The sequence below is a fragment of the Enhydra lutris genome, unplaced genomic scaffold (assembly GCF_002288905.1).
Source record: "Enhydra lutris kenyoni isolate GAN:26980312 unplaced genomic scaffold, ASM228890v2 scaffoldscaffold38, whole genome shotgun sequence".
Lineage (NCBI taxonomy): Eukaryota > Metazoa > Chordata > Mammalia > Carnivora > Mustelidae > Enhydra > Enhydra lutris.
Window position 1 is genome coordinate 4,875,706 of NW_019154122.1, and position 17,265 is coordinate 4,892,970.

At 38.6% G+C, this 17,265-nt stretch overlaps 1 protein-coding gene across 2 annotated transcripts in view; it reads left to right on the forward strand.

Moving 5' to 3' along the window:
* The window catches only part of LOC111154675 (eukaryotic translation initiation factor 4 gamma 3), a 373,624-nt gene that overhangs the window by 309,248 nt on the left and 47,111 nt on the right, over window positions 1-17,265 (forward strand). For both annotated transcript variants that reach the window (XM_022514486.1, XM_022514485.1), the window contains 3 exons: window positions 13,885-14,031; window positions 14,463-14,699; window positions 15,915-16,019. In XM_022514486.1, coding sequence (XP_022370194.1) covers window positions 13,885-14,031; window positions 14,463-14,699; window positions 15,915-16,019 — 489 coding nt within the window. The remainder of the gene's footprint in view (window positions 1-13,884; window positions 14,032-14,462; window positions 14,700-15,914; window positions 16,020-17,265) is intronic.

Genomic DNA, 17,265 nt, shown 5'->3' on the forward strand with positions numbered 1-17,265 from the left:
CTGCTTCTCCCTCTTGCTCTACCCCTGCCTCCTCCCTGCTCATTCTCTCTTGTTCTCTCTCTCTCAAATAAAAATAAAAAATAAAAATCTTAAAAACAAAAAAACAAAAGATATGTCATAGTTTTAAAGCTTTCAATACACCTTGCCAGATTGCCTTGAGAAATGTACCAGATGATACTCTTGCCAGTGAATATACCTAGTTCCTAGAATTCTCATCAGTTATGGAAAAGAAGTGATATAATGGTTTGATGTTTGTTAAAATAGATTTAATTATTTCTGTTATGAGTTCACAATCCTTGTTAATTTGGGAAGTTGAACTTACAAATTATAAACAAAATATTAATCCTTACAGAAAGAATCATCCTGTCACGGTTACTATAACACTGTTTTCTTTTTTTGTGGCCCCTCTAGGAACTTTTTAGAAAAGTTCGAAGTATCTTAAATAAACTGACACCACAGATGTTCAACCAACTGATGAAGCAAGTGTCAGGACTTACTGTTGACACAGAGGAGCGGCTGAAGGGAGTCATTGACCTGGTCTTTGAGAAGGCTATCGATGAGCCCAGCTTCTCTGTGGCTTATGCAAACATGTGTCGATGTCTAGTAACGGTAAGAAGAGAGGAAGGAGTAAAACCAGAAATCTCCAAGAGGTATATTCTCCCCTCACTACACATTCTTCCCAGAAGTGTTATTGGGGCAACATAAAGGGGAGAATATATTTTTAGCACTTTTTAATATGTTATTCTCAATGTATAAAAAGAATCTTGTTTTATTAAAATATATCCTCACCTCTGGAGGGGATATGGAAATAGACTGAAATAGGCCTGATATGTTCCCACCCAGCGTGAGCAATACTGAATAAGTTTTAAATTAGTAATGTGAAATTATTGGCCTGAGCAACCTACCTCTCCTGTTGTCTCTTATAAAGTGAATGCTTACATTCACATTTAATTCAAAACTGAAAATATATTGGTTCTAATTTGAGCCTCAGTGAAATGAAAAGATAGTTATGGTCATAAAAGTTTCAAAAGTGATCATTTCATCTCTTAGAAATTATTAGATTTCTTTCTCTTTACATTGTCCACAGCCATTTAATCTCTACAGCCTGTCAAATCTAGGGCAAGACAGAATGGGAGACCAAAGAGCTTCTGGTTAGTGTTCATTGTCCTCTGTTCTGCAGTCAGAACACTACCATGTACCATCTGTGTTTTCTCTGCCTGTTACTGTTACCCAGGTACTTGTGTCAGAAACGTGTGTCCTTTAACATTTGGGGTTTTTTTCTTATCACAATTCATTGTCATTTGCCTTGTTAAAAGTGCAGAATTCTGTCATTCTCCCAGTATTTTTGAGTTCCTGTGTCAAAGATAGGGAAGTCTGTTGTGACCTAGAAAGTTTACTTCTTCTGTCTTTAAGGAATTTAAAATTCGTATTGGGAAAAAAAAAAAAAACAACGCAAAACTTAGCATTTAACAAAATGATCACTTAGAGCATATTCTGTGAAATTGCAATATGTTGATGCTTGAATGGATGTTCTAGACCTAAAAACCAAGTAGAACAAAAAAGAAATGACTGTGTTATTGGTAGAGTGACAGACTGCTTCTGTGAAGCAGGTGGCGTTCAGGGTGGGCCGGAGAGGGTTGGCGGTTGTTGGGGGGGAACAAGTGTAGAGCAGCAAAAGCTCATGTCTGAGGCAGCGCATGCAGCACATTAGTCATAGATACGGGCCTTTCATCTCACAGTTCTGGCTTTAAATTCTAACTTTAAAATTTTAAGTTCCTACTCTGCAAGCTGCTAACTCAATAATAAACTTCATAATAAATTATAATGAATTGTTATGAACTTTGTAACTTCATAAAATTACATTACCTCATTTTTTAATCATAAAATAAGATTAAGTCACACAATTTGAGGCTATTACAATGATAACATTAATTTACTAATAATATAATTTAATGAGATTGTTTATGTAAAGTTCCTAGCTCAGTATTTGACCTGTATCATCCCTAAATAATTCAGAATTTTATTGGTGGTGGAAAAGATTGCAAAGGTCTTGAAATGCTGGCTGAATAAGGACGATTGTGATAACAGAAACTATCTATTTAGCTCCTACTAGGTTGCATTATGGGTAGATGCTTTACATATATTCTTGTTAATAGCTATTATAACCCTGGAAGTTTAGTATTATTAGCCCCACTTTACTGAACAAGAAACTGAAACTTAAAAAAGGGTAAGTAACTTGCTTAAGGTCACATAACTAGTAAGTGGCAATGCTAGATTCCAAGTCTAGGATTCTTGAGCCACTTGCCATATTTCTTTCTAATGTACCATACCGTAGGTATCTGAAGGCAGACTAATTTTCCATCTCATGCTTCTCATTTTCCTTGTGGCAGGTGGCAACCATGCCATCTTGTAGCCACTCATTAGAACTAGGACTAGATCCCAGATCTCCTGGCTTATACTTTAGTGCTTTTTACTAATTTTAGATTTAATCCTACAGGCAGTGAAGGATTATTAATTTTTTTGTTTGTTTTTAAGATTTTGTTTATTTGAGAGAGAGCACAAGAGAGTGGGGGGAGGGGCAGAGGGAGAGAGAGAATCTCAAGCAGACTCCCTATGAAGACGGGAGCCACATGTGGAGCTCGATCCCACAACTTCCAAGAGCACAACCTGAGCCAAAATCAAGAGTCACTTAAGGACACTTAACCAACTGAACCACGCAGGTGCCCATGTTAATGTTTTTTAATAGAAGAGTGTCTTTGCTGAAAATAGCCTTTGGAAAGGCAATAATAGAAGGTAGATTAAAATACAATTATAGATAAACCAACCACTTATGTGAATTTTGTTATGATTCAGCCCTTTTTAAATGAGATTGATTAAACTTTACTAGCTTATTTTAAATTACAGAATAACCTTTTGGAGTAAGTGCAGCAGTCTAAGGGGTATTCAGAGAGAAAGCTACTGCTGTTCTTTCAGCCCCATCCAGTAACACCTCCCTTTGTGAATGGTTTATATCTGTACTTCCACAATTTTATTTATATTCATAAAAGTATATAAACATATATACATACGTATAAAGAGGATACTTTTGGTTTTGTAGTAGTTAAATTCTATCATGTATGTATTTTTTTGCAGTTTACTTTGTTTTCACTTAATATGTTTTGGGCATATCCCTACGTCACTACAGAGATTTTACTCCTACTTTTTTAGTAGTTGCATAATATCTGAAGATATATATATACACATACATGCACCATAGTTTCCCCAGCCTTTTCTCTCTCCCCCTCCTCTTTTTCTTCCATGTTGTTTCTCCTTTTTTGGTTTTTGCAGGTTTTCTTGGAACCACGGGCAGCACTCCAATAAACACCAAAGTATACTTCCTTTATTTACATGTTGAGGATTTACTTTTTTAGTATAAATTCCCCCAGAGTTATATACCAAACAATAAAAGTTTTTAAACTTTTTAAATTGAAGTATAACAGACATACATGCTATTGGGGAAAAGAAAAATCCCTCATTTGTTGCTTTTGTCAAATGTAATGATACAGTTTCTTTCTTTTTTTTTTTTTTTTTAAGATTTTATTTATTTATTTGACAGAGAAATCACAAGTAGGCAGAGAGGTGGGCAGAGAGAGAACGGGAAGCAGGCTCCCCGCTGAGCAGAGAGCCCGATGTGGGGCTTGATCCCAGGACTCTGAGATCATGACCTGAGCCAAAGGCAGAGCCTTAACCCACTGAACCACCCAGGCACCCCTATGATACAGTTTCTTCATGGCTGATCTTAAGCCAATTAACAGTTTGACATTAGTTCACAAAATATCAACTGAATAGTTGGCATCCGTGACCCAGTATGAGCTAGCTTTAGCACACCATTACAACATGCATACAGAAGGTTATACAGATCATTAGTGTACAGCTCAGTGTATATCAGTGAAGGGAGCATACCTACCACCCTGGTCAGTAAATAAAACTATACTGTTCCTTATTCCTTAAAAGTAACCACTGTCATGGCTTCTAAGACTTTTGAGGTACTGAGGGCTTAAAATGAAAGGGGGCAATGGAAATAGAGTCATCATTGGTTCCTACTATGTAGGAAATACAAAAATCAAACAGTCATGGGAATAATGAAAATCCAAATAAGAAAAGCTAATCTTTTAGAAAATTGAGACCATTGTCATGAATGAATGTTGGGGAAATTTTTGTTTAGCAAGATTAAGATTCAAAGTGAATAACAGAAAGCTATCAAAACTTGACTATTAAAATTTACAATCCTTGGTGTGTAGCAAATGATACCATAAATAAAAAGATAAAACCACAGCATGGCAGAATCTATTTGGAATACGTAATAATTGATAAAATATTAAAATCAGAATGAAGGAGAAAAGTCGGTAAGAAAACAGCCCAGTTAAATGGGCAATTTGTAGAAATAAAAATCTGTTAGCTGATTAATTTAACAAGATATTCAGTGTTATTCATGATTAGGGAAATAACAAACCGTAGTTCTATAGAAGTCACACTTGTTAGAGTAGGGAAAAAATGAAATCATTTTAATACAGTCACTTTGATGAGTAATTAAACAATAACGTTGAAGATGTTCATATACTATTCCTCAGGAATTTTACTTCTTGATATATACCCCACAGAAATTACCTGATGAATACAAGGAATCATTTTTAAGAATGTTTATTTTTTGTATTGATTTTAATAGTGAATAATAGGAAACAAATGAAATAAGCCTAAAGAAGACAATAGGTATACCACAATTTATTTGGTCATTGGATTTGAATAGTAATATATATACAGCAGTTAAAATTAATGAAGTGATACTAAATGTGTTAGGGTTAATCAACCTCAAAAATAGTACTGAATAACAGTATAACATCATTTAATAATATTTATAATATGCAAAATAAAATTATTGTTTATACTAAATATACATATAATAAAATTAGACCATTTGGAAATACTAAACATCAGATTCAAGGTAAGAGATAAAAAGTCTTTAGATTAAGGACAAGTACACAGGAGTAAGTATTAGAGCTTCTAGTTTTGACAAGTTAGGTGATCCAGACCACCCATTCCATGGATAACAATTAGAAAAATTGGCTACAATAATCTTTAAAATCTTGAATGTATCAGAGAGCTAAAAGACAGTAAAGAATTACTAAGGTTAAGATCTTTGAAAAGGTAGAAATCCAAAGACAAGTGACACATTTAGTAAAACTTCCCCCTAGAAGAGGCAACTAAAACGTCTTGAAAAACTTGTTTTTCAAAAATTCATTGGACTAAGGGATAGAATTTGGGAACAGTGTTTACCAAAAGAGTGGTGGAAGAGGCTCTGGAGCTTGACTCATATTTTAGGTTGAGATCCCAAAGGACTGCATGCTTGAAACACGGACGAATCGGAAATTGACCTGCTCTCACAGGGACTGGGTGTAGCTCAACATCAGATAATCTCAATCCTTGAACTTGGATTGCATCGATTTCCGAATATGTTAGTGCCTGCTAGGTGCCTGGAAGAAGCAAGCACAAATTCTTTTTAAAACTATCATATTAAAAAAAAAAAACAAAGAAAACCCTGTCATATTAGTCTTCAGATTATTTCTGAACGATTTTTCAAATAAAATGTGCAGTACATAGTTAGAAACAGTAAGTCACACAAGGGAAAAAGATCACCATGAATGGGAAACAGCAATAAGCAAATTTCCCACAGGCACTCCAGATACATGGCTTTTATCAGGCACAAACATCATACAACTGTTTTATGTTCAAGGTAATAAAGAGTAGCTGAAATTTTTAACAGAGAAAGAAAAAGTATCAAAAGAACAAAATAGAAATCCTAGAACTTAATATATAATAAAATTCAGAACTTAATGGATTGGCTTAATAGCCAATTAGATACAGATGAAGTAAAGAATTAGGAAGTAGAAGATGTGTCTGCAGAATCCATGAGAAGCAGATCGACGAAAAATAAAGATACAAAAGGGAGGGTAAATAATGAGGAAGATTCCATAAGGTCAAACTTTGCTTTAATTGGAGTCCCAAGAGGAGAGAGGAGGAAGTGGGGAGAAAGCGATGCTTGAAGAGAGTGGCTGAGAAATTTTTCATAAGTACTAAGATGTTAAAACCATAGGCTGAGAAGAGTAAATGAAACAAGATGGGATTGGGAGGGAGACAAACCATAAGTGACTTAATCTCACAAAACAAACTGAGGGTTGAGGGGGGGAGGGGGGGTGGGAGGGGGGGTGGGGTTATGGACATTGGGGAGGGTATGTGCTATGGTGAGTGCTGTGAAGTGTGTAAACCTGGCGATTCACAGACCTGTACCCCTGGGGATAAAAATATATTATATGTTTATAAAAAAAAAAGATCATGGAGGAATTAAAGAGATCTCTAATTCTTAAAAAAAAAAAAAAACTTGAATCGTACATTTTAAGTAGGTAAATTATATGGAATATGAATTATACCTCAATAAAGCTGTAATTTTTTAGTTTAAAAAAAAAACACCATAGGCTGAAACAATTTCCTACAAATCCCAGTCATAAATAATAGTAAAAAAAAGTGAAAATGAAGGAAAATGTTTAGACTGGTGATATAGTAAAGGCTTACATTTAAAAAATAGAAAGAAACCAGGATGGGGAGGAGATACTAAAAAGAACAATAATTTGTTAGTAGATTTCTTAGGACACAAATGTCACTGTGTACAAAAAAAAGATTCGTAAACTGAACTACATTAAAATTCGCATATTTTTCCTCAAAAGATGTCATTAAGGGAGTAAAAATGCAGATCGTGTATTAGGAAAAGATAATTGCAACACAAAATCCAATGAAGGGTCTATATCAGATTTTTTGTAAAGCTAAAAGAAATCGAGAATAACTCAGTGTTTTAAACAGACAATAAACTTACACCTACAATTCACCAAAGAGGTCATCCAAATGACCAACGAAATGATGACATTAACCAGCTAGGTATAAAACTTTACATTAACTCCAGACTGCTTAACTTACCAGGATTTGACAAGTATGTGAAGCAAGAACTCAAGCGTTGCTAGTGGGAAGATAAAGTGGTGAGGGCCACTTTGGAGACAAGCTTAGCTGTAAAAGGTAAAGTTGGGGGTGCCTGGGTGGCTCAGTTAGATAAACATCTGAGTCTTGATCTCTACTCAGGTCCTGATCTCAGGGTCATTAGTTTGGGCCCTGCACTGGGCTCCACACTGGTCATGGAACCTACTTAAAAAAAAAAAAGAAGGAAAGAAAGAAAAGAAGGCTGAAATTATTTTTTGCTATAATAAGCATTTCCATTCTTAAGTGTGTACCCAACTGATAAACCTACATTTCTTACATACCAGGCAACATATGCAAAAATGTTAGTAGCATTTTTTGTAACAGATGAATAAATAAAAATATTGTAAAAACAAGCAAACAAACAAAACCAACACCCCAAAAAAGACTTTGAGCATAAAATAAACTCAAGTTGTTATTCTTCTGTTCATGCATTACCCACTTACAACATATGTCTGAGAGTCTGTGTTGTGTCAGGAACCATTCTAGGCATTGGGAATTTATTTAGCAGTGAAAAAAACAAAACAATAAAAAAGCAGAAAAAGTACCAGCCCTTAGGAGTTTACATGCTCATGGGGTTCATGAGATGTGGATTTTGATTTGAATTATGATTAAACAAGAGCCCAGCAGTTTGAAATTGCCAACAATCCAACTAAAATTTTTATTTAACTTAACTCCAAATTTAGATACAGGACAACATTCTCTCTTGTCCAGTCTACTCTGTTAGCCTCCTAAGAGAAGTACTGAATTCTAGTTAAATGCTTTGCATTTTATAAAGGGGGGCTTTGTTTGTACTTTTTATCTGCACTGTGGCAGGCATGCATGCATCATCTATAAAGGGAGGAACTAAAAGCAGATTTTTGAGCATTCTGTGTCCTGTTATGCCATATCCAGAGGTTTCATTGTTGCCACTCCTCAAGTGCTTTAAGTGTAAACCATGCAAAGAATGGGAGGGTTGAGTACAGGAAGAGACCTTGAAAGAATGAAGGAGACACAATCTCATCAGAAATAAAGCCTAGGGGGTTCCTGGGGGGCTCAATGGGTTAAGCCTCTGCCTTCTGCTCAGGTCATGATCTCGGGGTCCTGGGCAGGAGCCCTGCATTGGGTGCTCTGCTCGGCAAGGAGCCTGCTTACTCTCACCCCCCACCGCCTCTCTGCCTACTTGTGATCTCTGTCTGTCAAATGAATAAATAAAAGTAAAAAAAAAAAAAAAGAAAAGAAAAAAGAAACAAAGCCTAGAAGTATAGGGGCGCCTGGGTGGCTGAGTCAATTAGGCACCTGCCTTCGGCTCGGGTCATGATCCTAGGGTCCTGAGATTGAGTGTCCCCCCCCCCCGCCACATCGGGCTCCCTGCTTGGTGGGGAGCCTGCTTCTCCCTCTCCCACTCCCCTTGTTTGTGTTCCCTCTCTTGCTGTGTCTCTGTCAAAAAAAGTAACTCTTTAAAAAAAGAAGAAGCTTTAAAGTACAGACCAGGAAAGTCAGCTTTGGGCAACAGCAAGTGGCTAGAGTCAACTCGAAGAGGAGGGATGTTCAACTCACCTGATGAAATATGCAAAATACTTTAAAGAAACATTGAGGAGAAATGACTTACCCTATCATAACTCCATTTTGAATCTTGTGGGCATCTCTCAGAACTCCATACCGCTTCAGATGTGTCTAACCAGAGATACAGTTGAATTTATGTGTTTGTAGTACATTCAGAGTATGTGTGTTCATTCAGTTTTAATAGGTAATTTCCCTAAGGTCAGGACATAACTACTGACAGAGAGTAGTATGTCACCATGGACTCAGGAGTGACAGTTGGACAACTGATTTATTACTGTTCACTTCACATGTTAGAGGTAGCTTGGAGGTGCCACTTCATTACACCAGTCATTCCAAATACTTTACCTCATACTGGAACATGCTTCAGGAGCAAAATGGCCATGGGTTCCCACTAGCACTGCTTATGTTCTGAGACAGCTTGGAAAATCCGGAGCACGCTAAGCATGGTCAGGGCTGGTCCTTTCATAGTCTCGTCTCTTATTTGACTACCATAATTAACACGTAGCTGGCAGCCCTTGCTCTTTTTAGGAATAAGAAGGATTTACTCTCAAAACTAGCAAATATATCAGCAGTACAGGCCCTTTTGCTTAAAGAAAATGACCACCTACTGCTGACAACATTCATATCCAAGATTGCTGGGTGACTGATATGTGGACAGATCTCATCCCAATATGAGATGATACATGGTGTGATTAGTTTACGGTGTAATATGTTACACTGTTAGTTTACAGTTGTGTAAAAATGAAAAGCCAGCTTCTCTCCAGCGTATCTAGCTTACCAAACAGCCTTACTGAACTATTCCTCCTGACTCCCTTACTTCCTGGGAAACTATCTCAGACAACCCATTTATTTTTTTTTTTAATATTTTATTTATTCATTTGACAGAGCCCGATGCAGGGCTCGATCCCAGGATCCTGAGATCATGACCTGAGCTGAAAGCAGAGGCTTAACCCACTGAGCCACCCAGGGGCCCCCAGACAACCCATTTAAAACATGTCTTAGTTTTGACTGTGGACTACTGCTTAAAGAAAATTAAAGTTGTCACTGTAGCACATCACCTTTTTTTTTTTTTTGCTCTTTTCCATGATCACACTTGCAAATATCTACCTTGTTCATTGTTACGGACTGTATGCTTTTGTCCCCCACCCCCAGTTCATATGTTGAAGCCCTAACCCTTCGTCTGCTGGCATCAATAAGTGGGGCCTTTGGAAGGTAATTAGGTTAGATGGGGTCCCATGTAGTCTCCATGGTGAGATTAGTGCCTTTATAAGAGGAAGAGACTCAAGAGCTTCTTCTGACCACCACTTCAGGATACAGGAGAAAGCCATAAGTCAGGAAAAGGGTGGCCATCAAGAACTCAATCTGCTGACACCTTAGTCTTGGACTGAGAGACTGGGAGAAATAAATGTCTGTTGTTTAAGCCACAATTTTATGGTAGTTAGTATAGCAGCCCTTGCAGACCAAGACATCCACTCATCATGTCTCTTCTAACTAAACAATTTCACTGGGTCTCCTGAGCAGTCAGTGTCCAGCAGACAACACAGGCTGACTTACTGATGTCATAATCCTGTTGAATTTATCATCTCAAGAACAAAAATATTACCATGCATCACCAATCTCAGAGAGTATGTTCTCACTGGCCTATTTCCATATTTCCACTACCCTGTTCATCATCCCAAGAACATTAAAACCATGTTCCAAAACAAGTCCTTAGGAGGTTGTGTAGCTAGGCATTCATTCATTTGAAGATATGTGTACTTGCAGATCTGTGGCCATCTGGTGATTATTTAGTTTTAATAATTCCATTTAATTATATCTAAAAAGCCTCTCTACAGTCATGTTTTTTATGACTTGTACATGGGAAATCTCCCCTGATCATCCTTTTGGTAGAGCAGGTATTCCTATTTCTTGCCATTTATGGTTTTCTTCCTAATTGCTTAGTGAGTAGACTTGGCTCACATGTTTTTTTTGACACCCATGTTATAATTTAGATTACTCTTTTATTTTTAATCATAAACATGTCAGATGTAGCTCTAAGTATATAAATAGAGCTATATTAGCTTATTAAACTCTTGGTGATGTGCCAGCCGCTATCATTTGCATTATTTAAACTAACCTCATGTAATTCTTCCAGCAGTCCTAAAAGACAGATGTTATCATTCCCGTTTTAGAAAGAAATAAAAGTTTGGTGAAACTGAGTAACTTGGCCAAAGTCAGCTGGCAGAGCAGGGATTAGTTTCTGTTTCAACAGCTATTTTATAATTCAGTCTATAGTCATTAGAATGTCTCCTTTTGCAGATGAAGAGACTAAAACTCAATGTTCAGTGTTTCAAACATCCCATCCTTCTTCTCTGTGACTTACAAAGTGCTTCCACTAAATCTATTTCATTGGATGCTCAAAGCGGCACTCTAGGTTATACTTGGGTATTGTGTCTCCCTTGTTCTGGAGGATGAAATGGAAACTTGGGTTGAAAGAATTGCCTTTGTTTAAAAGTAAGTAAGCTTATCTTCCATTCCTTAATCCAACACTTTGAACATAGCCTTCCCTGTATAAAAAGTCTAAAAGGGGGGCGCCTGGGTGGCTCAGTGGGTTAAAGCCTCTGCCTTTGGCTCAGGTCGTGATCTCAGGGTCCAGGGATCGAGCCCCGCTTCGGGCTCTCTGCTCAGCGGGCAGCCGGCTTCCCTTCCTCTCTCTCTGCTTGCCTCTCTGCCTACTTGTAATCTCTGTCACATAAATAAATAAAATCTTTAAAAAAAAAATAAAGTCTAAAAGGCATAGTTTTTTATATCCTTTGTGTAGGAAAAGCTCTCCCTTACCTTGCGTCATTTCTACTTGTTCGCTGTAAAGCAAAGTGTCGTAAGTTGTATTTATTTAATCTTTTTGATTCATTTTAATTCTGGTCCCTCTCCTCATGAGAGCGTGGCTTGGATTTTCATACTGTTGTCCACAGTCTTTCCATTGCCTGCACATTACAATCCATAATACAAGAAACATCCTCTTTAGGGCTGATAGATTGTGGCTCAGCCGATTTTTATCTTACCGATTATGTCCATAGTATTAATGTACGTGATGCAGGTAAATATGCCAAGAAGCTGGATAGAACTTTTTGGCTGGTTTTGTTCTGCTGATTTTTTTTTTTTAAGATTTTATTTATTTATTTGACAGATAGAGATCACAGGTAGGCAGCGAGACAGGCAGAGAGAGAGAGGAGGAAGCAGGTTCCCTGCTGAGCAGAGAGCCCGATGTGGGGCTCGATCCCAGGACCCTGGGATCATGACCTGAGCCGAAGGCAGAGGCTTTAACCCACTGAGCCACCCAGGCGCCCCTGTTCTGCTGATTTTTAACAGTTTCAGTTTGTTTTGGAACCTAATATCATGTTGTTGGTCTATTATATACCACCTTGCTCATGGATATGCTTTCTGATTCTCTTTTGTGGTACATTTTATGTTCTGGGTCCTAAATAGAGTCCACTTTTGGCTTTTCCTTTGGAAAGCCCTTGCTTTCATGTAGCATTTCTTTCTTGAAGGCTGATGAAATGCCTGCCTGCCTTTGGGGTTGTGGAGTAGGCCTGACTATGCAGTTATCTGTGGTCACTTGAATTTGTTTGGCTTGAATTTGGTGACATGTTAGTTTTTTTATGCTTACTAAAAAAAAAAATATTTGGTGATCTTACCCTCTTCCTGAGTTAATATTTTCAGCTGAAAACAATGTGTAATGAAATGCTTGCTCTCTTTGTTGATTAGAACTGGACTTCTTGGGGCACTTGGCTGGCTCGGTCAGTGGAGTAAGCGACTCTTGATCTCAGGGTCGTGAGTTCGAGCCCCACAATGGATGTAGAAGTTATCTAAAAATAAAATGTTTAGGGGCGCCTGAGTGCCCCAGTGGATTGGGCCTCTGCCTTCGGCTCAGGTCATGATCTCAGGGTTTTGGAATCGAGCCCCACAATCGGGCTCTCTTCTCAGGGGGGAGCCTGATGCCCCTCCCCCCCACCTGCCTCTCTGCCTACTTGTGATATCTCTCTCTCTCTGTGTCAAATAAATAAAAATCTAAAAATAAATAAATAAATGAATAAATAAAATGTTTAAAAAAGCACTGGACTGTCAAATGGTCTTTCATGTGTCGTAGCGCATCTGTTGGAGAGTGTGTCCATCAGTTCTAGCATAAATCCAGTATAGCATCGTAGTCTTCAATTCTCAAGAAGTTTCTCTAGCCATTTGACCTTAATCAGCAACTGTCCAAGTTCATTCTGGTTGATAACATTAACTCTTTTGTGAGTGTAAATACAATGCATTCTGTTTTTTTACGAAGTTCTCCCATTAAACCTTGGGCAAAGACCATGCATTTCAGAACTTTTGAGAGCCATTTTGTGATTCCAGAAAAAACATTTTGCTGTGTTACACAGTAGCTGTTCAGAATGGTGCTTAGGGAGGTTGCATTTGTAAAATGGTGCATTTTAGTCAATCAGTGCACCAGTCCACTTTCTTATAAGAATGTCTCTGTGTTTGGTTACACATAACCTTGAAGATAAGAGCTATTGCTGTTACTAGAAAGCAGTTCTGAGACTCGAACAGAAACCCTGTAAGCATCTTGCCTCCACATGGTCTACCCCCTCCAGTCTGGGTCTCCCTGTGTATGAAAAAAATGTTTCACAGGTGGCCATTTTTTAGACTGAACTTTCAGAAAACTAGTATTTTCTTTGGGCACATAAATAATCAGTAAACATAGTGCATTGATAGTCAAGGTAAGTTCCAGCATCACATTGTTAATGACATTTCCCCAAGGACAGGATATCTCAAAAATCATCAAATTTGTCCTCCCCACCCCTCTTCTGCTTTTTTCTAGAGTAAGGATCCCCACCCACAACTGTTTTCCTATGGCCATGCTTTATGTCATTTCTGTCTGTTCCTTTAAACCAGAATACCTGCAATGGTAGTAAAAAAACAAAGGTAAAACCCTATAGAGTTACAAAGGTCTTAGATAAGGACAGAGCTATAGTTGTCACAGTAAGACATGGATTTCAAAGTCAGCTAGAGGCACAACCAACCATAAAGATAGAGTACATTTATATGAAAGGAATGTATATCTTTTCTGTATAAAACTACAGACCTCTTACCACTAAAACATGAACTGCCTGAAACTAAATTGTGTACCTCTTGTAAAAGGTTACCTGTAGTTCATTCAGCGTTACCTATAGTTAAGTAAAGACGATAGGTATTTTGAGAGAATTGTCGAATGTTTTAAGTAATCTTGATGCTTTGCATTTTCCTATACGGATGCAGCTGAAAGTACCCATGGCAGACAAACCTGGTAACACAGTGAATTTCCGGAAGCTGCTACTGAACCGCTGCCAGAAGGAGTTTGAAAAAGATAAAGCAGATGATGATGTCTTTGAGAAGAAGCAGAAAGAACTCGAGGCTGCCAGTGCTGTGAGTATTTGCACAGAAAGACAGTGTGCTTATGCTCTCTGTTAGCGAACAGCATTTTCATGAAGCTGGTTACATCTCCCTATTTCAGTTAGATGACTGTGGCTTTTTTCACGTGGAGACATTATACTGACGTTTAGAGGAGTGCTTTGTTCCTTTTAGTGCCATCTGTTAGAGCAGCTCCACCTCCTAAGACAGGAATTCAGAGCCCAGATTTCAGAGGGGTCACTGAGTTCCAGAAATCTGAAATGGATGCAAAGTTTTGGGTGTGGTGCAGTTTTCTAAGGAGTAGGACTACAGTTACTGTCAGATTCTCAGACTATCCCTGACCTCCCACACAGCGTAAGACCATGAGTCCAGGTGTATGTTCTTAGCATCTTGTGTGCTGTACAGTTGTCTTCATCAAGCTCCCATTACTCTTCCTTATACAACAGCCAGAGGAGAGGACGAGGCTTCATGATGAACTAGAAGAAGCTAAGGACAAAGCCCGGCGGAGATCCATTGGTAACATCAAGTTTATTGGGGAACTCTTCAAACTCAAGATGCTGACGGAAGCCATCATGCATGACTGTGTGGTGAAACTGCTGAAGAACCATGATGAGGAGTCCCTGGAATGCCTGTGCCGCCTGCTGACCACCATCGGCAGAGACCTGGACTTCGAGAAGGCAAAGGTAAGCACCCCAATCTCAGAAGCACCCAGAGTGGCCTCTGTCAGTTGTGAAAAGAACTAGAACCATCAGCAGGAGTGTTCCATCTCACCCCGGCAGTCTAGGCTCCTTCTTTGTCTTGTTTTGCCCTTCTCATTGTCAAGTGCTTGGCCAATGAGCTCCTTACCACCTTTCCATCATGGTAAGAAGTGATGAGGCCAACTTGTGAACTGTTCAGATTATTTGTCCCTTTTCCTTTTTCTGCATGACCATCTCACAGGTGTTTTTGTTTTTGTTTTTAAGATTTTTCTTTCTTTATTCGACAGAAATCACAAGTAGGCAGAGAGGCAGGCAGAGGGTGGGTGTGGAGGGGAAGCAGGCTCTCCGCTGTGCGGAGAGCCCAATGCGGGGCTCCATCCCAGAGCCCTGAGATCATGACCTGAGCCGAAGGCAGAGGTTTTAACCCACTGAGCCACCCAGGCGCCCCTCACAGGTCATTTTTTATGTATAGCAAATTATCGGCAGAAATACAAAGAGAATAGCTACTGTGGGCCAGGACTGAGGGTGTTACAGAAGTGAAAACCTAGGCGTTTTCTTAAGTTTATGCTCAAGTTAACCACAGAGCTATCTAACCATAATATAAGAAATCATTAACAATATTATGACTCAAACATAACATGGTGATCTCCAAATAAGGGGGGCAGGAAAATTAGAAATGCTTTGAAGAAATAGTATCAGAAATGTTTGATAACATCAGAATCAGCTGGGATTATGTTTGTGACAAAAAACCCCAAATATAGTGGTTTATGCAAGATTAAGGTTTCTCACTCGAGTAAGTAAAGTTCAGAGGTGAGAAATCTGAGGTTGGTTTGGTGGCTTAGGGGTGATAAACAGTTCATTTCCTCCCGCTTAACATTCTGTCATCCCCAAAGTATAGCCCTTGTCCTTACATTCTCAACAGAGAAGGTTGGAAAGAGGCAAAGGTCATGGCCTCCTCTTTCTTAAGGAAGGTTCTAGGGGCTGCAGCATGACACTTTCATTTTTATTCTGTTTGCCTGTCATGTGACTATAGCCCTTAGAATACATAACCTTTATTTTGGGCATTATATGCTCAGTTAAAAATTCTGCCTCATTATCTTTTGGCTATAAGTTGTATACCTAGCCCTTTTAAAAATTTTATATGATAAAAGTACATTTGAGTTCCTCAGCCAAGAATACTGAATATTTTGTCCCTTGCAGCCACGTATGGACCAGTATTTTAATCAGATGGAGAAAATCGTGAAAGAAAGAAAAACCTCATCTAGGATTCGATTCATGCTTCAGGATGTGATAGACCTAAGGCTGGTAAGTAGAAAAATGTAAGGCAACTACTCCAGTCTTTTTTAAGGAGTTGGAATGGGGAGGATGTCCCAGTATGTGCGTGTGTAAAAACGTAATGCTGCAGGAAGGACTTCCAGAACTGAATTGACGCACTTCCATGACAGAGCTGTGTGAGAGAATACAAGCACATGTACGTGCCTCTTACATTTCTTCTCTCTGTGCTAATTATGAAACCACACTGTATTTTTAAAGTCAGCCATTCTGAATTCAAACTGTGTTCAATTAAATTTAGTTTTAGTGTGCTTATCAGGACTCCTCATCTTCAAAATGGTTATATTTAACTTCCCTGAGCCTTACATATTTATTCTCTAAGACGGGGATGTTGCCTACCTTGCACATGTGTTATAAAGCTTCAGTGATGTGATTATGTAAAGTGCCCAGCTCATAGGAAGTGTTGGTGTTTTTTCTCTGTTATTTTTCCTGTATATCCTCCTGTTCTGCTGCTGCTGCTTATTTCTCATAAGGGGTGCAGTGTTTACCACTTCCGCCTCTTTTCTCTATTATTGACTGCAGCTGACCCTAAACTAGAGAAAGAGAATGCAGGTTCTAGCTCTTCCCTGCCCTGTACCTAGACCACATAGCACTGGTGATGGTTCTTTATCTTGCTAAAGGTTAAATGTGACCTCACGATTCTTCTTATTACCAAAGCCACTATCAGGTAATCAGAATTTGTGGGCTGATTTGGACCTATTTGCCTCCTTGCATCTAGGAAATGTAAATAAACATAAAAAACTTATTCACCTGTGCCCTCAATTACTTGTACTTCTATCAGGTGTTGGGATGTTGGGATTATGGTTGGGAAGGAAAGGGAGAAGTATAATTGTAATGAGACAAATTGTCTTGTCCTTAATAAGATAATCAAAGGGCAGAGAGGTGGCACTTTGTGCAGGATGTGAGAACTATGATATGGAGGAAGAGAAATGCTAGTCATTCTCGATTTAGAGCCCCCATGGAATGCGATATGAATTAGGTACCAATAACCCAGATGAAGGCAAGGACAAAGAACCCTGAGCTTTCTTGATTCCTCTTCTAGCTCCTCCTTACAAATATACAAGATAATTATTTATTTATTTATTTTTAAAGATTGTATATATTTATTTGACAGAGACAGCAAGAAAGGGAACACAAGCAGGGGGAGTGGGAGAGGAAGAAGCAGGCTTCCACTGAACAGGGAGCCTGCCCGATGTGGGGCTCAATCTCAAGACCCTGG